This window comes from Cydia amplana, chromosome 18 (assembly GCF_948474715.1).
Source record: "Cydia amplana chromosome 18, ilCydAmpl1.1, whole genome shotgun sequence".
Taxonomy (NCBI): domain Eukaryota; kingdom Metazoa; phylum Arthropoda; class Insecta; order Lepidoptera; family Tortricidae; genus Cydia; species Cydia amplana.
The window spans coordinates 10,389,060-10,413,570 of NC_086086.1; the positions used below are offsets into that span (position 1 = coordinate 10,389,060).

At 38.5% G+C, this 24,511-nt stretch overlaps 2 protein-coding genes across 2 annotated transcripts; both read right to left on the reverse strand.

Moving 5' to 3' along the window:
• Positions 1–8,962: 8,962 nt before the first annotated feature.
• Positions 8,963–11,000, reverse strand: LOC134656603 (uncharacterized). The gene is made up of 2 exons (XM_063512159.1): positions 9,923–11,000; positions 8,963–9,141 (listed from the first exon to the last, which is right to left on the reverse strand). The coding sequence occupies exons 1-2, from the start codon at positions 10,998–11,000 to the stop codon at positions 8,963–8,965; spliced, it is 1,257 nt and encodes a 418-aa protein (XP_063368229.1).
• Positions 11,001–13,283: 2,283 nt separating this feature from the next.
• Positions 13,284–23,485, reverse strand: LOC134656604 (sucrase-isomaltase, intestinal-like). Its single transcript, XM_063512160.1, has 6 exons — positions 23,352–23,485; positions 22,089–23,034; positions 21,446–21,653; positions 18,130–18,474; positions 15,806–16,579; positions 13,284–13,691 (listed from the first exon to the last, which is right to left on the reverse strand). Exons 1-6 carry the CDS (start codon positions 23,446–23,448, stop codon positions 13,284–13,286), a joined length of 2,778 nt encoding a protein of 925 aa, XP_063368230.1. The 5' UTR covers positions 23,449–23,485.
• Positions 23,486–24,511: the final 1,026 nt, after the last annotated feature.

Below are 24,511 nucleotides of genomic sequence, written 5' to 3' on the forward strand. Positions count from 1 at the left end.
GGTTTTATGATTACCTCTATTACAAACTGAAAATGATAAGAATTAATAACAAAAACTTAAATAATCTTACCTTCACACACATGTCTGAATAACAGACTACTGTGACTCACTATAGATGGCTCCTAAGCCATCTATCTGGATACCTCAATCCAATCTTCTCCTTTTTATGTTTTTCTGTTTTGTATTATTTTCCATTTTTATGTATGTGCTAACAAATTAATGATTTCTATTCTATTATATTCTATTCAAACCAGCCTCGCGGGATGCGAAGGATTACAAGACGTTAGATATTCTAGTGTCCGGAATTACTCAATGTCATATTTACCCCACTTTCCCCTAATACGAAGACCAATATGAAGTAAGAGTAGATTCATGTACAAAACAATATCAAGAAGAGGTCAGAGTAGATTATATAAGTAATTTAAAAAAATATAGTAAAAATATAAAAGACGATATAATTATGTTAAAAAAAGATACGCGCTAAGTGTCTGTGTTGATTGATGTGCCTTAGAAAAATTTTATACGCTTTTATATTACCGACTAAATAACTAAAGGTAAATCATTTAAAAATAGATCTTGTTGCACAGTGTTTCATCATATTTCAATTAGTGAGGCAAGAAATATTAACTCGCGTTACTTGAGAAGCTCAAAACATTTTCTAATGATTTTTAATTCTCTGAAATTCAGATTTAAATTTGTTATTTCAAAAATACAAACATATTTCAATGTAAAATTTTCAAGTGCGTATTTAAAATGCTCCTAATGGGGTCTAATTATGTCTAAGTAGTAATGAAAAAGAATAATTAAATAATCTAAAATACTCAAAAGCTTGTTTACATCGTTGTTGTTGACTTTCATTAGTCATTGGCCTTGATTTTAAACTGCTATTATGTCACGCGAGCGTCGGCAGATGTAATCGCCAACTGGCAGTCCGACAATCCAAAAAGAAAATTTGCACTGTCCAATAAGTAGCTAATGAGAGAATGTTACCAAGTGAAGGGTACACGGAAATAACATGTCTAGTCACTTTATTCGGAAAATGAGATTTTCATCTCAAAATGTAGAGCTCTTAATGACCTGTTACTAACATCTTTTGCTACCACTGTATTATATATGTAACACAACTTATTTTTTAGTTAAAAAAGTCCTGTTCACGGAAATTCCATACATTTTGACATTGTTCCAAATTTTAAAACTGCCATTACTCAAAATGTTACTAAAGTGACTAGATATGTTCTTTCCGTGTACCCTTCAAGTGTATTATATTACGAGTACTAAGTAATAAGTTAAAATGCGTAAAACATTGTTCTGCGTGTATTTTCACACGTGGATTATTTTGAATTGCTTTTAATATTATTTGTATCCCAAAATTGACTGGCAAACTAAATCTCAAGCCTCGCCTGTGCCAAGAGATAACATGGAACGAAATGACATAATATTCGTATTGTTAGAATGAAAGAATGTTTGTATTTGGCGTATACTGTTATTGATGTCCATAATTATCTGTCTAAGTTTGTGTTTACCAAATACTAGTTAAAATTTTAAGTATAATACGTGGAAGGTAAGGGTTTGGGTTTACTCGAAAATGTATTTAAACAAAGTCTAATTTACAATGTAAAAGAGATATGTATTTGGAAAGAAGGGACCCGATATCGTATTAACTTTTCAACTTTATTTATAAACAGATTAGCAAGTAATTTCTTAAACCTGCGTCTAAAATTGACAAGGAAGTAAATCACAAAATATATTTTTAGCCAAACTTGTAGATGCCATCTTATTATTATGAATACATTTTGAAATTCATAATATAAAATAATTCTTATTGGACTTCTAATCTTATTTGATATATATATACTTACAAATTTAATTTCATACTTAATATAAGGAGTAAGTAATATTCTTAGTAGGAATCTAATATTTATATATTTTAACTTTATTCGCGACTTAGCATGGCGATATATGATGGAGTCATGATAATAGGATGGCCATAATTACACATAATATGTTTAAATAAATATTATTTATTTTATAATCGGTACCTAATTTTGTATCAACTTCATCTAGTCTTTTCTAGTCCTTTAAGTTTTAATTTTTAGCACACCTTGTAACCTTGTTTTTGTATATTATAACATTTTATATAACAAAATTAATGTTATATAGGTAATTAAGTTTTACCTTTCTAACACATCGGTAATATTGTTATATGCGTTTGTCATCAACAACGTAAATTTTTAGGAATCGTAGAGTATAAAAAATATGACCAATTAATTACTATACATACCTTATAAAATGGAACAATTCACTGAAATTGACTATATTTATTCCTTAAACTGAACAACGCAGCAACTAAATTTTTGATGTGTACTACGTATGAGCTAAATGTTTTTTTTTTGTATCTTTGTCATAAAAATGGCACCATACCTTGGTACCTATTTATTAAGAGGCTAAGTATTATTATATTAAATACTATTTTTGGTTCCAATGTTATTATTACCTATTTAAAGAAAAATACTGCAATATAATAATTTCCAATTATGTCTTTTTCTAAATAGTCACCTGGTTATTCCCACACATTATTTGTTTTATGATTGTCACCTTGGTTACACCCTTACACCCCGTGATTAGGCATGATAAGCTTTTACTCGTGTTGATTTTGACGTAGCCATGAATATTAATAAGGAAACATCACTACTAAGCATAATATTGTTGTTATACATATTGTTTTCCGGCGCCTCAATGTTGCCTACATTCTTTGACCTCCAATTTAGAACAGCTGCTAAGGATCCAAGTGTCAAATTGTAATGGTTTTCCAGTACATGAGGTAAACAACCTTGCTTTCCGATGGTTATTTTTCTTCACTAATTATAAACTCCATAATTCACTCTGTGAAGTGAAATTAAGTTATAAAGATAGCATATTTTGTATAGAATTTATGTTAAAATATATCCTAAAATAATCCTTTATTATTTTTAAGTGTTTTAATAAATATACAGTTACAAATATTACATCCTTTATTGAGCAAATACTTGTTATTCGATTCCAGTCAAACAGTTTGTTGCCACCCCGTCACCTGCTTATATTCAAATTCGAACTCATTGCAAGGTTATTCAATATTATCGTAAGCTCACTTTACATTATTCCATATAACTGTAAAATATTAAATAACAGGATTTATATCGGACTATTTCTTTTTTTAATTTCAAAAGTGAAAAAAAGACTAGATACCTAGGTTAAAGAACATTTTTTTTTTCAATTTAAAAAATTAGATAATGTTAAAAAAATAGACAAATTCACTAACGGTATTTCAGAATGTTGATTTAAGATTCAAAATATTATTTATTCAAGTAACTAGGCCAAGCACTTTAGAATAATCGTACAAACTATATCATATTAAGGGAAGTATTTATTAGATCAATTTATTGATTAATCATTATTGTTATTCTTCAAAAACATTGAATAATATATAGGTATACCTATGTACCTAATATGAGTTAAGTCCGTGTTTTACCCGAACCGATGAAGATTTGAGGAGAATGGTGTGGGAATGCCGCCGGGCCAGAAGGCCTACCGCGAACCACGTTCGACGTGTTGCCTCCCTGTCACACTTACGTACGAAATTACAAGTGCGACAGAGACACGTCGTACGTGGTTCGCGGTAGGCCCACAGTAACCTGCAGCTCCAACCTCAGGGAACTGACCCCATAGACAACACGCCAATCGCTAACGCTACGTAGCGACCGAAACGCAACTGTCACTGTCACACTAATATGGAAGAGTGATAGACAGACACAAAGCGATTCGATTGCGAATCGCAAGCGATTGTCATCTTGGCTAGGCCGCCTGGGCTGAATGAACGCGACACGCGATCGACAGCCCGCCTGTTTCCGACCGGGCGCCCCTACTCAGATGTCGAGTAAAGATGTTTTTACAATGCTTTCTTTTATTTCATAAATTAAAAAAAACCTGTGAATCGTTCGAATTTATCCTTCCCGACCAGCTCTCGTTCTTACTACATCTTCATTGATATAAATTTGAAAGCGGGAAAAATTACTGTCCTTAGGTGAGACTCATTTTTGCCACCTTTAAATTTATTCTAAGCTTAATAGCATCGGACGCAAACATTTCTGCTTGTTTAAAATTAAATTTTCATTGATAATAATTGTGGTTTGTAAGTCAGCACTGGACGCTACAGTAACAATCAATATGCGGTCACGTTTACTTACACGGCTGACTAACTTGAATTTCAATTTGAAAGCGTTTATACAATAAAAATATATAGGTACTTATTCGTTTCTCTTCTTAAGTCTGTCACGTCTTCACGCTTACCTTGTCGCACTCTTATCTTAACAATAAAGTCGCGACAATATCATTTTGAATACCTCGCCCGCTTAGCAACTATTGCTGCTAACTGTACACGAAGTTGCAGGCATAATCAGATCTGCGTGATGAGATTTTCGTGCGGAAATCTGCTTACAAATGATGTGGTACGGAAACCAATATTTTAGTGACATTTATATTATGGTTTGCAATATATCAAATGTCAGTTCGAGCATAATCCGCAAATAATTCTGCCTGCGTTTGACATACCTACTCTGCATTAACGTGATTTGCAAACTCGATCCGACTCGCACCGACATGGTTGTCTCCAGTGGCGGATTTGCAGTCATTGCCGCCCTAGGCTCAGACCCTGTAGCCGCCCCTTCAGCATCAGCACCCATCATAATATTGACTACATTTAGGTCAGGCAACGAAAAGGTATAAAGGGAAATGCTTGGGACACATTTTTAACTTAGTAACTTTGTTTGGACTCGTTAGGAGGTGAAAATATCAAAAGTCCCCGGCCGTAGCCCTTGAGCGGGGGTAGGGGGGTTTGATTTGAAGGTTCCATTTTTCGGTTTTTCGCTTATAATATCTTAGAAACTATGCGTCGTTGTGACATGATCATTATACAAAATGAAAGCTGATTAAATTTGCTACAAGTTTTATACAGTCGAGTTTTTCGATAGGTATCTTGTTTAGTTTTTGAGATAGCCGCTCTTGAATGTCTATAATTTTTCATTAAATTTCCATCAATAATATTCACGGTGCTCACGAGGAAAGGAACCCGAAAGATTTTTACAGTCTAGCAGATCTGCGAAATCGACTCCACACTCGCGTTCGCGACTTCGTGCCGCGATTCGCGCGCGAGTGTGGAGGGCCCTATACAAGCCCCCTCCAGACTATTGTGCGTGAATCGCGGCGCGACTTCGCCGAGCGAACATATCGCGACGTTGACGTATGACCCACACTCGCAAACTTCTCGGTAATTTCGCAGTTTAGTTCGGGCCAAGATGGCTGAAAAGCATCAGCTGATCGAGTTTAACTGTCATTTATCTAAGGCATCATACTTAAAACCGTAAAATATAGCTGCTATATATAATAGAATTAATATTTATCTTGCAACTGATGAGCCAAAATAGTGTGTATCGTAGAGTCTTGCAAGTTCGCCATTCGCGCCTCCTTTGACGCTGGGCGAAAAACCGACAAAAAACGGGGAACAAGGCGCGAAGGCGTGAACAATCTGTGAAATCGACGCCACACTCGCGTTCGCGGCTTCGCGCTGCGATTCGCGCACAACGGTGGAGCCCTCCACATATCAAGATATCGAAAAACTGTACTAAATAAAACTTGTAGCAAATTTAATCAGCTTTCATTTTGTACAATGATCAGTCGTTAGAACGCATAGTTTCCGAGATATAAGCGAAAAACCGAAAAATAGGACCTTCAAACCTCTCTCTTCCCCCGGCTCAAGGGCTACGGCCGGGGACTTTTGATATGTTCATCTCCTAACTAGTTCAAACAAAGTTACGAAGTCAAAAATTGTGTTCCAAGCATTTCCCTCTATACCTTTTTTTGAGAATTCGTTGCCTGGCCTAATTTTAAGTTATTTCTTGTTATCATCAGCGATTTTTTTGTCACAATTTGCCGCCCCTAATATCTCGCCGCCCTAGGCTCGAGCCTACTGTGCCTTATGGGAAATCCGCCACTGGTTGTCTCATACTGCCGTATTCGAACTTCAAGATATTCACAAGAGACGACACGTACTAGATCCATTCTAGATACGTTATAAGTAGTTTAGATTTCAACTAGTTCTCTTTTTCAGCGCAATTCGGGCAACAAATGTCACTACGTTAGATAGAGTTAGATATCTATTAGATGTGAATTGGATCTCTAAGCCATATCTTGTGGAAATCGTTCAATAGTATCTCCAGAATCGCGCAAATGTCAAATTTGACAGGTTAGATCTTAAACATATCGTTATCGTATCTTGGCGATGTCTAAAAGATATCTAACAGATGTCTATTTCATAATCCGAATCGGGCCCATGGTTGTTTCTAAGATTATCCTTATTTATACAAAGAAAGGTCAAGCTGTGCCGACTAAATTCAATCGTTTTGGTTAAACCCTGCTTTAGTCCTTGGAGTGAAAGTAAGACAAATGCGATTGTGGCCCGCGATTAACCCAAATCGGAGGTGCAGCCGCCGGTCAAGGGCCAACTCCCTCGATATTTTCTGACCCACATTTACAACTCGATCAACTTGACTTCTGTTGTCACACTTGTATATTATACAAACAGTTTGCGCTTGACGTGACGTGGACTTAGAATGGTGGTTTACCTACGTTAGCCCCGAACTATAGTGTCCTAAACATGATGTCTCATCCGATGATACTATGTTGTGAAAAATTAACTACAATAAAACAAATTATACAGTTTATAATAGATCTTTATTAAAGTACCTACTCACCAGGCAATTTCAAACATAGTGTAGCGGCGATATATATTGAGAGGTCAAACTTACATAAATCCAGAAGCGCCTTGGCGGACCGCGTGGTGGTCTATGTATGGTGATTTGGAAATCCTCTGCTTTTATCGACAGCTGCATATATCCATGAGGGGCACTGGGTCACTGAGTAGTTTCTGGTTGATGTTCACTTAAATTGCAGCGACAGAACTCGAGATATGAATTATTTTAACCGGAGCGCGGAGCGATCGCAGCCATTTCGATTCAACGGCAGGAGAAGTTTTTTTTATCTTCGCTAGGTGGCGCGGTCATAGGTCGCGCCGGAAGTAAGGGCTTTGAGATAAATGTAGTTGCCAACTCAAAAACATCTCGCTAACATACATGAAAATATATTCTATCCTAATTGTGTTGCTTTGTATGTAAGAAAAAATACCTATCTAAATATGCATAGAAATTAATTAATACTAATCTGTTCCTCGACGGAACATGCCGCTCACCTTAAAAGCACGTAGTGACTTTTAAAAGTAACGTTACGAAAGTTTAGAAAGATAAGAAACCTATACCTAACTTAAATGCTAACATTAAGAGTCGTAACGATAGTAGGAATTATTCTAAAGGTAAAGGACAGACCTTAACTACGGGTCGTTTGAACAACGTCTTCCCACTTTTTAAAGTTACGACGCGAATAACTTGATCAGTGCCCGGATGGACAGCATGAACGCGTGCGAGTTTCCACTGTAACGGCGGCAAGTGGTCATCGCATACTACAACAACAATACCTTCACGGATGGCGGGACCGCGATCTTGAAGCCACTTTGTACTCTGTTGCAGTTGATGGAGATATTCGCGACTCCATCGACGCCAGAAATGCTGGACAGCTTGCTGTACCCAGCGCCAACGCGTAAGACGACTAGGGTTTTCGTCAATCAAGGAAACGTCCGGTAGGGCCGTTAAGGGCTCTCCGATTAAGAAATGAGCCGGCGTAAGGGGCAACGGATCAGAAGAGTCCGAACTTAACACGCACAGCGGCCGACTGTTCAGTACCGCTTCAATTTGACAGGTCAGCGTGTGCATAGAATCATATGTTTGCGTTTGTGTACCAATTACGCGGTATAAATGGGTTTTGAAACTCTTAACAGCCGCTTCGAATAGTCCACCGAAATGGCTAGCATACGGTGGCTGAAAATGCCAAGTTAATCCTTGTTTTAAGGTTTGTTGGTTGAGAGCGCTCATGACCGAATCGTTACGTAAGAACGCGTATAATTCTTTAAGGTAATTATTACAACCAACAAAGTTACGTCCGCAATCGGTATATATGTCTGTACAATATCCTCGGCGGGACGTGAAACGACGCAACGCGGCTAAAAAACCTTCCGTAGAAAGTTCGGAAACTAACTCAAGATGTACAGCTTTAACACTCATACATACAAAAACCGCAACATAACATTTTATTATTTTTGCATTATTACGAACTTTATTAGCGCGAACGTAGAATGGCCCACAAAAATCGCACGAAGTTTTACTAAATACGCGCGCGGGGCGCAAGCGAACCGAGGGAAGCATGCCCATGCGAGGTTGCACGCGAGTAGGTCGTGCGCGGAAACATGGAATACACCGATGCACGCGCAGACGCACAATATCGCGACCCGAAATGATCCAATATCGCTGTAAGAGCGAGTTTTGCACGCACTGCGGACCGGCATGCAATTCGTGTATATGAACATCGTCAATGATAAGATTTGTAAGAGGATGTCGTTTAGGTAAAATTACTTGATGTTTTGACTCATAAGGTAAAAATGATTTATGAATACGTCCGCCGACGCGTAACAATCCCTCACTATCTATAATAGGCGCGAGACGCCGTAAACGTAAGGAAGGGGATTTACTTGACGAAATATTTTTAATGTCGTCGTCGAACACTTGTTGTTGCGTAATCAATATGAGTCGCTTTAATGCAAAGTGGTACTCTGGTACGGTGATGTACTCCGGGAGCGTTTGCTTATGTTTTCTACATTTATTATAGAAACGAAATATCAATGCCGTGACGCGAACTAATTTACCTAGCGACGAAAATCGCGTAATAAGCGTATCATCGTCCGGGGAAGTAGGTAGTGTGGACACACATGCACAATTAACATTTGTCGATTCATTTTTATTGCGTTTTTCCTCAGTTGTGTTTACTACCGGTTTTTGTATAGGCCAGGAGTCGTGACTTTGTTGGAGCCATGTAGGACCATGGAGCCACAAGTCATTTTGTACGAGCGCGGCGGGCAGCAGACCGCGCGACGCCGGGTCAGCGCTGTTGTCAGCTGACGGGACGTGACGCCAGCAGCTCGCCGGGACACGGGACAAAATCTCACTGGTGCGGTTAGAGACAAACGTTTTCCATTCGTGCGGGGGTGACTTAAGCCACGCGAGCGCGACGGAACTATCTGACCACGCGTACACTTGATCGGGGCGAATGCGATCACCGTAAATACGCATTACTCGTTCTATCAATTTTGACAGGATCACGCATCCCATTAATTCCATTTTCGGGATAGTAAGGCAAATCCGAAGAGGTGCTACGCGGGTTCGAGCTATGACTAAATAAGTTTGAACCTTACCGGTATTGTCCGTAAGACGTATATAAACACATGCGGCATACGCAATTTGGCTTGCGTCTGCAAATCCGTGAATTTCGATTGAATCGAAGTCGTCAATATTAAAAATATGACGAGGAAATGAAATTTGAGATAAGAGCGGGAGCTCGCCAACAAAACTCGTCCATGAGTTAACTATATCGATAGGGGCTTCGGCGTCCCAGGGAACCTTTGCTAACCATAGCAATTGAATTAGATGTTTGGCAAACAATGTTACCGGAGATAATAACCCGAGTGGGTCGTAAATTTTTGCAATTTCCGAGAGAATTGCCCGCTTCGTACAGGCCTTAGAAGTACTTTGTACTTTGAAACTAAATGAGTCTGATCCCGGATTCCATTGAAGTCCAAGGACTTTGACCCCTTTGTCATTTTCCATTTCGGCAAAATGAACATTATCGCGCCGCTCACCATGAGAATCTGGGGATCGCGTAGCAGCGAGAATAGCGGGCGAGTTACTTTGCCATTTACGTAATTCGAACCCGGCCGTGGCACAAATACCTATCAGCTCCTGCTGCAGAGCGAGGGCCTCGGCTATGGTATCTGCACCGGTCACCACATCGTCGACAAAGACGTCATTTAGTAAGACTGGTGAGGCGAGTGGGAAACGCTCAGCTTCATCATGAGCTAGCTGTTTGATTGTGCGTAATGCGAGATAGGGGGAACTACTTACACCGAATGTGACGGTACGAAGCCTATAGTCGCGCAGAGGCTCCTCGGGCGATTGACGCCAAAGGATGCGCTGAAAGTCCCTATCACTTTCACGCACAAGAATATTGCGATGCATCTGTTTGATGTCGGAACAAAATGCAATGTTATGCACTCTGAACTTTAGAAGAACGTCAACGATGTCTAAGTGTAACTTAGGACCCGTTAACAAAGTGTCGTTCAAGGAGTGTCCACTTGTCGTGCGACACCCAGCATCATATACTACGCGTGTGCGTGTAGTTTCGGAAATTTTTGACACAGAATCGTGGGGTATGTAATAACTCGCGCCAGTGGGGGGGTTATCGTCCGCGAGCTCCATGTGGTTGAGATCCACGTACTCCTGGAGGCACGCGTGATAATCCGCCTTCAACTGGGGGTTACGTTCTAGACGGTATTCCAATTTATGGAATCGTGCTAGAGAAATTTGCCGAGACTCGCCGAGCGGCGGTGCGTCGGGCTTGAATGGCAGAGCGACTACGTATCGCCCTGTGTCGTCGCGCTTATGCGTCTTTTGAAAAAAGGATTCGCATAGCTTTTCTTCGGGAGTGTAACTCCGCAACTCTGGTACTGACTCCAGCTCCCAAAACTTTTGAAGATTGTCGTTGTCGAACGACGTAAAACAAGTATGGCGTGGAGTCGAAACATTGGAAGTAAAGTTCACTTTACCTCCTAGCAAATAACCAAACACACTATTAATTGCGGTGGGCGTTCCAGGTTTACCCCTGACAATGCCATCGCGAACAATATCCATGAAGATATCCTCGCCTAGTATCATATCAACCGGCTGAGGTTTATGAAATTCAGGGTCGGCCAAAGCGAGGCCCTGCAAATGAGGCCAATCAGCGAGAGGTGCTAGTGGTACACTAGGCATTTGGCGGGTTAACTTCGCCAGAATAGAAGCCTCTAACGGAATAATCGGACTTTGTTTGCCCTTAGGCGAAATTGAGCACACGAAGGTACCCCTAGGTTCCAGCGGCAAGTCGCCGACACCGACCAAAGGCTCGCTATCGTGATGTCGCGGTAAATTAAGTCGTTGCATACACGATTCTGTAATTAGAGCTGCTTGTGAACCCCCATCTATCATACAGCGAATAGTAGCAATTTTATTGCCTACGTAATAAAGGTCAACCAACGCTGTTGACAATAGAACCGTGCTAGGCCGTTTACCTACATTACCTAAACTCTGTTCGTTTACGCCGTGAACTGCAGACGGGCTGCTAGGGCCGGGCTGCTCCGTAAGAGCGAGCGAGACGGCAACAGATTCCGCAGCTTCGTTGATAGCCGGTCGCGGAATGTTTGATTCTAAATGAATTAACGTATGGTGTCTTTTATTGCACTTACGACACTTAAAACTTGATTTACAATTCCTTAAGTCGTGCCCGGGGCATAAACAATTGTAACATACATTATTTGTTTGAACAAATGCAAATCTATCTTGGATTGATAAGTCTAGAAACTCCAAACATTTATTAAGTGAGTGCATTCCTTTACACTTCAAGCAAGATCGAACCTTATTTGTATCGTTGTAAGGTCGACTTTGGGCTGACGCCGTACTTGTTGCAAAAACACGCTTGGGTGTTATTTGATTTGAATTTATATTTGGGTTATTTTTACTACTTAAGGAATTGTTTCGAGTGGACTGTGTATTGGAAACTGAAATCATCTGTTCCGCGGAAAGTTCGCGTTCGAGGAAAGCAATTAGGCCTTGAACTTTAGGTATTTCGCCCGGGTTGGTTAAGGAACGTTCATATTCTTTTCGGGTATTAACGGGAATCTTACGTAACAATAAATTTAACAGAACGAAGTCCCATTCCTTAACCGGAAAGTCCATTACTTCCAGAGCCTTTATGTTTTCATGATAAACATTTAGTAAATTTCTCATAGCAACAGCTGATCGCGCGGAACAAATATCTATATCGAACAACTTATCCAGATGTTGTGATGCGATAATGCGTTTATTGTCATAACGAGACTTTAGAATATCGAGCGCAATTGCATAATTACTTTCCGTTATGGGAATTGATTTAATTAAATTATGTGGCTCGTTTTTAACGGAAAGGAGCAAATACCTAAACTTCTCCGCATCCGTGTAGGCATTGTTATTGTGTACCAGCGATTGAAATAAATCGAAAAAGGCAGGCCAACCAGTCGGTTCACCGTGATATTCGGGAAGCGATAATTTGGGTAAATTTCGACGATCGTTGCTAAGCGTATCGTTGGGGGTAAGTACGCGGCTCGCGCGACGCCTTTCTACGTCTACCTCCTTTAGATTATTTAGATGTGTAACTATCGCGTAATACAAGTCGTTAAAATCGTTACGAATCTTAATATTGGCTTCTTTGTTGAAGCTTTGCAATTTAATTAACGCTTTTTCGATTTTAGTTTGAATCTTAGTAAACTTTCGCTGATGCACTGTTAAATCTGTTGTTCGTGAACGGAATTGATCTGTATTTGTCGCTGCGAACTGTAATGTTCTCTTTAATTCGTCGAGAATTAGATCTCGTTCGAATATGTCTTGTGTAATACACGATGGCTTCAGCATTGCCGTCTGTAGGGTTTGGGACCATTTTGCGAGACAAAGATGGCGGAAATGACAATACTAAATTGAACTACAAACGTGTCTAAATGAAAAACTGGGTACGAAATACCGCAAATTACAAAAGCAACACAACCAGAGAAAGAAAGATCCGGATCGAACGGATCAAAAAACTATGTAGCGGCGATATATATTGAGAGGTCAAACTTACATAAATCCAGAAGCGCCTTGGCGGACCTCGTGGTGGTCTATGTATGGTGATTTGGAAATCCTCTGCTTTTATCGACAGCTGCATATATCCATGAGGGGCACTGGGTCACTGAGTAGTTTCTGGTTGATGTTCACTTAAATTGCAGCGACAGAACTCGAGATATGAATTATTTTAACCGGAGCGCGGAGCGATCGCAGCCATTTCGATTCAACGGCAGGAGAAGTTTTTTTTATCTTCGCTAGGTGGCGCGGTCATAGGTCGCGCCGGAAGTAAGGGCTTTGAGATAAATGTAGTTGCCAACTCAAAAACATCTCGCTAACATACATGAAAATATATTCTATCCTAATTGTGTTGCTTTGTATGTAAGAAAAAATACCTATCTAAATATGCATAGAAATTAATTAATACTAATCTGTTCCTCGACGGAACACATAGGTATACAGAATTTCATCATTCGTGGCATCTTTAAGATCACACAAATTTATATTCACTGAAACTTGCCTGTGGTTATCATAATTATTATATTCATCATCCAGACCATATACACTAATATCTTTAATTACATGTGCCACTTTGGCGTTCTCTCCACACATTACTTCAAAATCTTCACCGACGGCTCTAATATTTAATTGTCGTTCATTTGTTTGTAATACAAGAGACAACTGGCTTGTAATATACAACGAACCGTTAGCAAGGCAATTTGAATCCATACTTGTAGAACTTGTTGCGGTCGTGTGATTGGTTTCACAGTCGAGGGCGATAGTGAGAGAGAAATCTGCGCGCAAACGGGTTTCTTCGGCTGAGGTCATGACGTCCTAGAAAATATAATATAAATTATTTGACTTATAGTTATAGCCATTTTTGTTTGTTTGTACAAAGTAAAAAAAAATTATAAATAATAAATAAAAAACAATACACTATTTTTGTTTGGGCAGTCGTGTAATAAAGGTATACTGTACGGTATGCTCACAATAAATATAAATCTGTACGCAACGAATTAAATGTATCCGTTGCCAACAAGTCAATGTTGCACACCTTAAAACAATACCTATAACGAATATGTCCGTTTATTCATTTCGTTTAGGCTTTAAAATGCAAAACGCATGTACTTAGGTTTAACTTGGGATGAACAGCTTTTGTATAAAATGATCATATAATATTTTATTTTTTTACATGCGTGGAAAACCACCAGTACCTATTAAATACACCTATTACATTTCTATTAACTACAATATAATTATTCAGCCAATCTAAGGTTCTCACTTATATTTTCTGCCAGCTTAATAGTTTTAGAGACATTATTAACATTTATCAAAATTTTCCTGGAAATGGAAATAACTGGCTTTAGAGCCATATTTGATTATTAACCTTTTGAATAATTTTAACTAGGTATGTGTAATACAAAATGTAGACATATTTTACGTAAATATGGATAGAAGTCAACCAGTTTGCGCTCTATACATGGATTTAACCAAGGCATTCGACTTAGTTGACCACAATATTTTAATGCAAAAGTTATATAGCTATGGAATACGCGGCAATGTCCATGACTTGCTAAGGTCATACTTATCTGATAGGAGACAAGTAGTACAAATAGATTACTTAAGTTTAAAAACGAGATATGAAGTCACTCTCTCATCAAAATACAGAGAAATTAGTCGTGGCGTTCCGCAGGGAAGCGTATTGGGTCCATTATTATTCCTCATCTACATAAACGATCTGCCACAGGCTATTGACTACCCAATGGTTCTCTTTGCCGACGACAGCACGGTTATATTCACTGGTGAAGATCCACAGACATGTGAAGTCAATATAAATAATACATTGGAATTAATAATAAATTGGTTAAGTTGCAACAATCTACATATAAATTTAGAAAAAACTAAAATTATGAATTTTTACCAAAGAAAGAATAACATGATTAATAATATAACTGTGACATATAATAATTATATAATTGAAGAAACTGATAATACGAAATTTTTAGGATTAAATTTAGATAATAAACTGACGTGGAAACCCCAGATTGACACTGTATGTAAGAAGTTAAATAGTTTTTCATATGCATTGTATAATTTAAATAAAGTTGTAAGTCAGACTGAGGTACTTACTGCCTATCACGCATATGTAACAGCTACATTGCGTTATGGTATCATGTTCTGGGGTAACTCAACTGAACGAGAATTGGTGTTTATGGCTCAAAAGAAGTGTCTGCGTTCTGCTTGTGGACTAAAGATACCTGACTCATGCAAGCCATATTTTATTAATTTGAAAATATTAACTGTGCCATGTTTATATATTTTTGAAATTGCTATGTATGTCAAATTAAATATTAATCAATTTCCTGCTTATAATAGTGCGCGGCAGGGACACAAAATTTCATATCAGCAATCAAAAACAGCCTTGCGTGCAAAAAGTGTTTATGGCATGGCACCCAAATTGTATAATAAGCTGCCCAAATTAATAAGAGAATCCGAAATGCCTTTATTTAAGAAATATTTGTTGGACTTTTTGGTACAAAATGCTTTTTACTCATTGAAAGATTTTTTATGTATGTGTATAATGTAGTATTTAAATATCGTGTATTACTTTTGCATGCTGCATGGTAGGTCATAAGAATCTAGTCATAGTTATAGGTAGTAGGTATTCAATATTTCTATGCCTATTCAGGCAGGATGTGCTGTTCAGAAATTGTTTCTTTTTTTACATCTTTATTGTACCACATTCAAGAAATAAATGATTATGATTATGATTATGATTATGATTACGTATTAAATTAATTATAAGACACATATTGAACAAACGATAAATCAAACCATGACAGGATAATTTAATACCCATGTAGTTTAGGGAATATTAATAATGTTCGCTGGTTTTCCAGGAAATCAGTGGCATGGGTATTAATAAAAAAATAGATAATTTTGAATACCTTTTGCATTATGAGGATTGCTCCACCACGAATAAGAGTTAATAAGTCCGCCTCCGTGGTGGTCATTGAGACAACCTCCCCCTCTTTTCCTTGTATCTGTAAACCTCCCCACAGCTCATACCACACACCCGGTGGTATCCAAAAATGCACATGTGTTTGGCTCGGCAACAGATTCGGTACAATCACAAGGTCATCACCAACGCTATACTGAGTAATCAAGTCTTTTAAATACTCAGAGGATGGGAACTGATAGAACATTGGCCTCAAAAGTGGTCCTGATTGCATCGTGGTGAAGAAATACGGCAGCAAGGACAAGCGTTTCCTTAAAGCTCCGAGCATTAAGTTTTTATTAGTCCCAGTAAAGGCTAACGGATGAGTAGGGACGGATGATGAGTGGATTTTTATAAGAGGCATGTATGTCGCAGCCATGTACCACTTGACACACAAACTAGTCTGGGTATCAGAGTCGAAGGTGTCCGTGTCGCCGCAAACGGGTACAGACCATAACCAATGGCCGGAAATCCCTCCTAAAGCAGCTTCCACCAGTTCCTTTCTCAAGTTCGTCCAAGACGCGTCGATATTCTGCCTGTTTATATTCACACTCCCATCCAACCAATTGCTGGTCGACCACATTGGGACCTCGGTAACGAACAGATTTTTAAAAGCAGACACGACGTGGTTTCCGTATTTATTATGTTTATAGAAGTACTTATTGGTATCATTATAATATACTGCATTCCATTTTGGAGTATATTCAAATACTTCTTCCAAGTTCTGAAAATGTAAAATGTAAATGTAATTCAAACATGTCAAAAAAAAACAATAATAAAAGCCTTAAAAACTTCTACCGTAAAATGGGGTGAGTAGGGTCAAAACTGACATTCAAACCTCGATAACATTTTATTCTTACATATGCAAACTGAATGGTGTATATAATAAGTGTTCCGGACGTTTGTATTTTGGTTTTTATTTTATTTTGGGTAGTTCCATTTCATAACTGTGACGATAAACAGGAAAACCCACCTCACCCAGTAGTCCCTCGTATTTGGGGTGAGTTGGGTTTTCATACAAAGGTGATTTTGGAAGATGTTTGGAGTATTACTATAGCTCCATTTTAAATTGGAATACATTATTTTTGTTACCCCCCTTTCAACCCTTCTCTCCCCATTCATAACCCTACTCACCCCGCGAACCCTACTCACCCCATTTTACGGTACATTAAAAAACAAATCACTTAACATAAAACTAACAGCTTAATTATATACCTTGATATTAAAAATCTATCACTTTACCAGCTCACTATTTGGCATCTTATTAGATTAAAAAGCAAGCCCGTTTTAAATTTTCCGCAAGACAACTTAGAAATGATGTGGAAAATAATAAATTCTACAAACGTCTAAGAAGTAGAATAAAAAAAACTGCGAAATAAAATCAACATCTTTCACAGAAAGAACCTACAGCAGTAAGACGAAATTAGTTCGTTATGAAATTTTAAATTAAAAAATAACAACATCCAACGTGACCTAGTTCCTAGTGAAATAAACAGGCCAATTCGAACGTACACTGGCATCAGAATGATATATGAATCATGTTATTTAGTTATCTTGCGTCTCGCCTGCACCAATAGATACATGCACGGACAAATACGAGTGAGATGCACGATAGCTAAATAACAAGATTCAAATATCATTCTGATGTCAGTGGAATTGGCTTATTCTTTTTTAAAGTATCTCTAGTCGGAAAATCTATTTAGAACATTAGATTAATTATTTTTTAACTCACACATTTATACTATTGTACTTAAACAATTTTCTTCCCCAAACATTAGGCACAATACAGGTATGTAAAAAATAGATAAAAAAAATCATGCATGTAAATATGTCGCATAGGTAGGTACCAGTACCTACACACACCTTAAGATATACGAGTTATTATTCCCTTATTAAACATACCTACTCTTCTTCTTCCTCGCGTTGTCCCGGCATTTTGCCACGGCTCATGGGAGCCTGGGGTCCGCTTGGCAACTAATCCCAGTAATTGGCGTGGGCACTAGTTTTACGAAAGCGACTGCCATCTGACCTTTCAACCCAGAGGGTAAACTAGGCCCGTATTGGGATTAGTCCGGTTTCCTCACGATGTTTTCCTTCACCGAAAAGCGACTGGTAAATATCAAATGATATTTCGTACATAAGTTCCGAAAAACTCATTGGTACGAGCCGGGGTTCGAACCCGCGACCTCCGGATTGCAAGTCGCGCGCTCTTACCGCTAGGCCACCAGCGCTTCAAACTTATTAAACATACCTACAACAAAATAATATTAGTACCTTACTAAAGTACGGCAAGTACAACCCAGTTTCGTTGCTCTTCAGAGACTCGTCTAACGGCCAATTATTTTGTATGATAATACCATCTATTTCGACTTCGTATGCCCACAATCTTTTCATGAATTCAACAGAAGCGTTTTCAAACATTGGATAAACAAAGGTGTCGTCACCAACTACACCCACGTAGACATCTGAAGTATAATTTGCATCAAATGCGCTGTGGAGGATGTATTGCTTGTGGTCTGATATTATGTCTATACATGTTCCGTTATCTGTTCTTTTCATTTCAATTTCATCTGATGCCTCGTTTTCATCTGATGTTTCATTTACTTCGTGGTATCTAATCTGTAATGAGAGGAAAAAATATATACGAGGGCTGCTACTTATGTATCCGGAAACACAAAGAGTAACAAATATCTATAGTTATAAATGGTTTTATTTCCTTTGTATTTGTCCACCAAGATGAATGATGCACTTTTGCATAAATGTTGAAACGACTTCATAGCACTTTTTCCATTCTGATCTTGATATACAAGATGTGCATTTTGTACGCAAGAACGGCTCTTTCGCGAGTTTTTCTTTTTTTTTTGAACCAAATGTTCATGTAATATCTTACAAATGCTCGTCATACTATTGCCATGAGATGCCCCTATCTTGCGATATATACTATGACCATCTTGCATTATGAGTTCGTTCACAGCATATATATTTTGTGGGATAACAGCCGATATTGAGCGTTTTTTTTTTTAATTCGTACCGTAAATACCGTAATATACTACGACCACAATGTATTGACCTTCGATGAAACTTACTCCCCAAAAGTCGAAAAAAGTCGATCCATGCACTATTTTTGAGTTTATCCACTCCGAACATGGCGAACATCGTAAAAAAACATCTGCACGAAAATTATCACAAGTAAATCCGTTGAAGATGAAACAAAGAATTTTTAAAAATAATGCTACAATGTAAAACCAATTGATAGACATGTGAAACAAACTGTATTTTGCTTCCAAAGAGTTCCATTTTTATATGTTATATATATATTTTTAATATAGTTCCAGTAAGTGGCCCATTCCGGATACATAAGTAGCAGCCCTCGTTAATACACGAAGCCGTAGCTACCATATACGTGGCATGGAGTCCAATTCAAACTTGCATTAGGTATGATATATAAAATATAATATCTAAATGATATCAGCAGGGCCGGATTAACCCTAAGGCAGAGTAGGCAACTGCCTATGGGCCCCGCCTCGGCTAGGGGGCCCCGCGCGCGCCAAATAAAATATTTGTTTCATATGGTCAAAAAAAATCTATGGTACCTAATGTCCAATATCAGTTTCTCAGACACACAATCATTAGATGTTTATGTAAATTATGTTATTTTATAGCTTTTAAAGTATGTAATGTCAAGCACAAATTTCAGGCTCCTGAGGGCCTAAAACCTCATCAATGGAACTTCGGCCCTCCGAGTAACTCTTGTACATATGACACATATTATTGTTGGGTAACATTTGACGATTGGTTCGTGTCAGAGCGCTGCACGCTGCTTTCTTACAGCTCGATCCTCGGCGTCGCTTTTTAACAAATATCAACATTGATTTCAGAAGCTTGGCCTTTTGCCTCGCATGAAAGCTCACCTCGCTGGTTATAAGTACGCTTTGGGCTTGTTAAGTAATGTGGAGATTGCTGAGCTCGACCTTCAGCCAAAAGTGAGGCTACCTCAATTTTTGGTTTGTCTTCCTAATCTCCTCTTCTTCAGCTTAGCCTTTGGTCTCGCTTCGCCAAGCTCGGCCTGCGGTCTCGCTTTTTAATACAATGGACATTCGTTGGCGTCTGTGCTCCAGCTGAGCTTGTCCTGAAGCACGGCTTTGACCTCGCATGAAAGCTCGCCTCACTAGGGAACTTCGAATTTTTAGGGCCGGCCCGGCCTTTCTAACACGCTCTCACAATTTTTTTCCAAAAAAATTCGCGCTCGCTTCGCTCGCGTTTTTTGCTGGTTGGGCCTGTACCTACATGGTAGCTTAACTAGTCAATGAATACATGGAAAATCATTATTAGTACTTTAATTTTAATCATGTGGCTCAGCGTATGGTCTTACGGTCGGACAATCGCTGTTCAGCCTCGCAAAATATTTAACTACCTAGCGAAAAACACATCGCTCGGCTTGTTCGGATCGGCTCAACCGACACCTGAAGGTTGAAATTAAAACCGAAAACTTACTTCCCTATACTGAACATTATGTATGCAGAATTAACTATAAGGGGGCCCCGAACATTGCACTGCCTAGGGGCCCCGACACGCTTAATCCGGCCCTGGATATCAGTCGTCCGTGCGTCTCGCTCGCACCAATACATGTACGGATAAGTACAAGTAAAATGCACGCGTGAGTGACATCATTTAGATATCATTTTGATGTCACAATGTAAATTTGAATTAGCCTCATGTCATGATATTTGTTGCCAACGTGTGTGTTGGGGAAAATTTGTTTGCATAGCACAAGTTCTATAAAATGTCACTTTACAACGCACGACGCGGGAAAATTGTATTTATACTATTTTATATGCAAAATAGTATAAGAAAAAAGTAAATATTTTTCAATGGCATCTTATGTCAGTATTTTTCCGAAAAGTACAATCAAAGATAATATTTATATTGAAGAGGTTTGATTCAATTACAAAAGGAAGTCAAAGAAATGTTTAGCAATATTCTGTGTTCCAATTTTCTATTTTTCCCAATTTTATTGTAAGAAAAAGTCACGAGTCGGCAGCCTATGTCAGAAACCAAAGGGAAGCATGATTTATATTAAAAGGATTTTGATCTTTCCGCCATCTTTCTTGTAACTTGCCCGACAGGAAATTAAATTTTTGTTATAAATAAAACGTCACTAAAAGCACGGGCATGGCTTGTCTAAGGGCCGGTACAGACGGACAACATTTGAACTGCAACCCAGCTGCAAAATGGCAGTCGAGTGCAGTTCTGATGCAGTTGACATCATTTCATCCAAACTGCTCACCGACTGCGCAGTCTTCTTGCAGTTGCCTTGCAATTCTGTCGGCCGCACACCGACTTCATTCGACACGAAAGGTATAGATTTGAGTACCTACGGTTATTTTTTATCGGAACCCTTGGCAGCCCAAATTAGCAATTTTCGGTAGAAATATTTAAATCTCGTATTTTACTTTTATTTATTAATTATGTAAAACTTAACTTCCAGTGTTATGTTTCATAATTTAAATAAGTCGATAGGTAATTTTGTTGTCGCCAATATTGGCAATTGGCATTGGCAATATTTATTAACACTAAATTGTGCACTTACGTAAGGAGATACTTGCGGCACATATCGTTTTCCAGCCGACTTTATGACATCAGCTGCCTCTTCAATGAGCTGGTCATCCTCACAGTTAGAGTCAAACACTACGGGCGCCGAGCCACAGTGACTGTCGAATGGAAGACTTTCGCTAGCTGCTGAACTCATAAATTCTTTCAAGTCCGTTATAGCATCTTCTGCAGTCTTTGGAGATTCACTGGAAATAAAAAAAATATATACAAGATTTCAAAATACATAGTAGATTGTACAACTAGGGCATAAAGCATCCTATTTTACCTGAAGCATTTTATCGGTCCGAGCTTAAGCGAGGATCGATATAGGTCGAGGATGAAATGGGGTATTTATACCCGAGTTATATTACTCTACTTTTCAATTCGATTGTGAGTAATATATACAAAAGTGTACAATATTTTAGGTTATTTTAGCGTATTTATTGAAGACTAAAGAAAAATGTACTCGGGCCGTTCGGGTCAATGAACGCTTGTTTTAGCTTATGCTTGTGATTGCTCCTGGAAATCATTTTTCTCGTATAGCTATCCTGTCAATTCCGTTTAAAAATTGTTAAGTCATAATATGTGTGCATATGAGTGTATTACATCAACGTTAAGGTCTTGTAAATATAAAAAAGTACCTGCAGATATGTGCACCAAGCATCCAATACTCTAATTGTTCATTAGCCCCAATAACTGTCATTGCGTCACTCATGACATCACTAGGTTTTGGTCCGACAAACACATGCAATTTTAATCCCTCATTCGTGATGCTGCGTAACACAATCTGATTTTCTTCATGCACGAACACTTCCGTCGGGGCGTCAGAATCGATCAATAGCCCGTGATACGAGTCATTCACTTTAGCAAATAATAAGGGAATAGTACTGAAGTCACCTTTATGTCGGTAAAGGACCTTTACTGTGCCCGCTGTCAAGGGCAATTCTCCGAGACCGTACATTGATTCGTTGGTTAACTTGAAAGCTATTTCCCATATATCATTTGAAGCTATCAACGGGCCTCTTATGGTGCTAAATATCAAACCTTGAGAACCCTCCACGGTGACGGTCATTTCAGGTGAATCCACGTGGTGAGTGTAGTTCTTGTGCTCAATTCTCCTACCCTCGTGAGACATTATTTCCGCATTATAAAATAGTAAAGACAGATGTGAAGGCGATATTTCGTCGATTGATAACCTGAGCTTAGGTATGCTACTTTGAGATGAAAAGGGTACGTTCGCAACTCTAGGGTGCAGGATCACTTCTTCTGACCATTCTTCCCATATATTGCGGTCGATTATATAGGAGAATCTTGAAGGATATCGGTGGAAGCATACATGGCTATTTAAATCGTAACAGCATAGTAAGTGGCATTCGTCCTGAGTGACATTACCCAAGCCACATGGTAGTCGGGAAGCTCTTGGCACAACGCAAGACCCCGTTGAGTATCCGTCGTTTGGGGCGTGCTCTATACTCGAGAAAAACAGCAATTGATAGATCAGTACTGGTGCTAAAATTGCCAGTAGCAAGGTCACAACGATCACTTTCAACGGTCTATTAAGAAGAATTTGATCATACCAGTCATAGTCTGAAATTATAAAGATGTTGTAATGGTAAACGAGTTAGTCTAACGGCGCGATTCGGGAAATGAATTAGAGATTCACTAGATATAAAATAGTAAAGATATGTGACGTTCCACGGCAAAAGGTACCTTATGGCGGCTGGCGCTTACGCTATTATTAACGCCGCTCCAATATTCAGCCGGGGCAATGGTACCTTTTGCCGTGGAACGTCACATATCTTTACTATTTCATATCTAGTGAATCTCTAAATCATTTCCCGAATCGGGCCGTAAGTATATTTATATGTATAAACATAAAAAGTAACGTAAAATTTTATACATACGTGTTTTTTTCTCATCATTATAAAGATTATTAATGTCAACTTCATCTATATCATATTCATTGTTGGCTTCATCAGCTTCCTTAACATAAGGAATCATGGTTCATATTTAACCGGACCTTAAATAAAATTTGTTATAGTAAATTATAACTATAAAATGCTTTAACATCTAGCCGCCCATACGCCAAACCTTGCCAAGCAAAATGACAATTTATTTTGTCAACATAAAGTTCAAATTAGAATGGAACAGGAGACCTTTTTATAGGTCTCTGGGCAGCTAGAGGTTAGGAATGCAATTGAACAAATAAATTCCAGTGGTCTTGATCTTTTATAAGAACTACAGTCAATTTAAAAACATAAAGTAGATACAGTCAAAGATTTTGATTTAATTTTGTACTTTGTCACAGTGACAATCGTTAGTGACAATAGTAATTGAGGTCTCTAGCGAATTTCATATTGATTGTTACTGTGTCAAGGCATAGAGAAATAGTAAGACAAGAGTGCTCACTCCATACATCAGTTCAGACTATTAATTTCAGTGTCTACATCTAGCATCGAGTAGCGGAACTATCAGTACTGACAATAGATGTAGCAGTACTGATAGTTCCGCTACTCGATGCTAGATGCTAATAGTTTTTTTGGTACTAAAACTGATGTATGGAGTGAGCACTCTATGTATTTTTTTCTCTATGATTTTACTATAAAAACTGACAGTAACAGCGACGTGTTCAGTACCAGTAGTGCAGCTGCGGTCAGAAATGGAATGTTACCCTTACTGTGTCAAGGTACGAAATGAGTCATAAATTTAAATCTTCGACCGTACTACGCCATACTCGTACATTTTCTATAAGTTCTTACAAGAAATGTCCGTTCCATACTTGATGAAGGAAACAATTGTATTTTTTAAATCTTTGGAGCTTAGGTAGGTACAATATGTATTTGTATTTTTTCGTAATGACTAAAAATCTATATTTCCAATTTAAAAAACCGGCCAATTGCGAGTCGGACTCGCGCACGGAGGGTTCCGCACCATCAACAAAAAATAGAGCAAAACAAGCAAAACAATGGTCACCCATCCAAGTACTGACCCCGCCCGACGTTGCTTAACTTCGGTCAAAAATCACGTTTGTTGTATGGGAGCCCCACTTAAATCTTTATTTTAT

What these genes read in the sequence shown, in the direction of transcription:
- LOC134656604 (XM_063512160.1), bottom strand. Translation starts at nt 23,448, where the DNA reads ATGATTCCTTATGTTAAGGAAGCTGATGAAGCCAACAATGAATATGAT. An exon ending in TAATGATGAGAAAAAAACAC is followed by an intron (nt 23,035 to 23,351) that starts GTATGTATAAAA and finishes TTATAATTTCAG; the next exon opens with ACTATGACTGGTATGATCAA. An exon ending in ACTTGCCGTACTTTAGTAAG is followed by an intron (nt 16,580 to 18,129) that starts GTACTAATATTA and finishes TTACATTTTCAG; the next exon opens with AACTTGGAAGAAGTATTTGA.
- LOC134656603 (XM_063512159.1), bottom strand. Translation starts at nt 11,000, where the DNA reads ATGCCTAGTGTACCACTAGCACCTCTCGCTGATTGGCCTCATTTGCAG. An exon ending in TCTGCAGCAGGAGCTGATAG is followed by an intron (nt 9,142 to 9,922) that starts GTATTTGTGCCA and finishes TAACCGCACCAG; the next exon opens with TGAGATTTTGTCCCGTGTCC.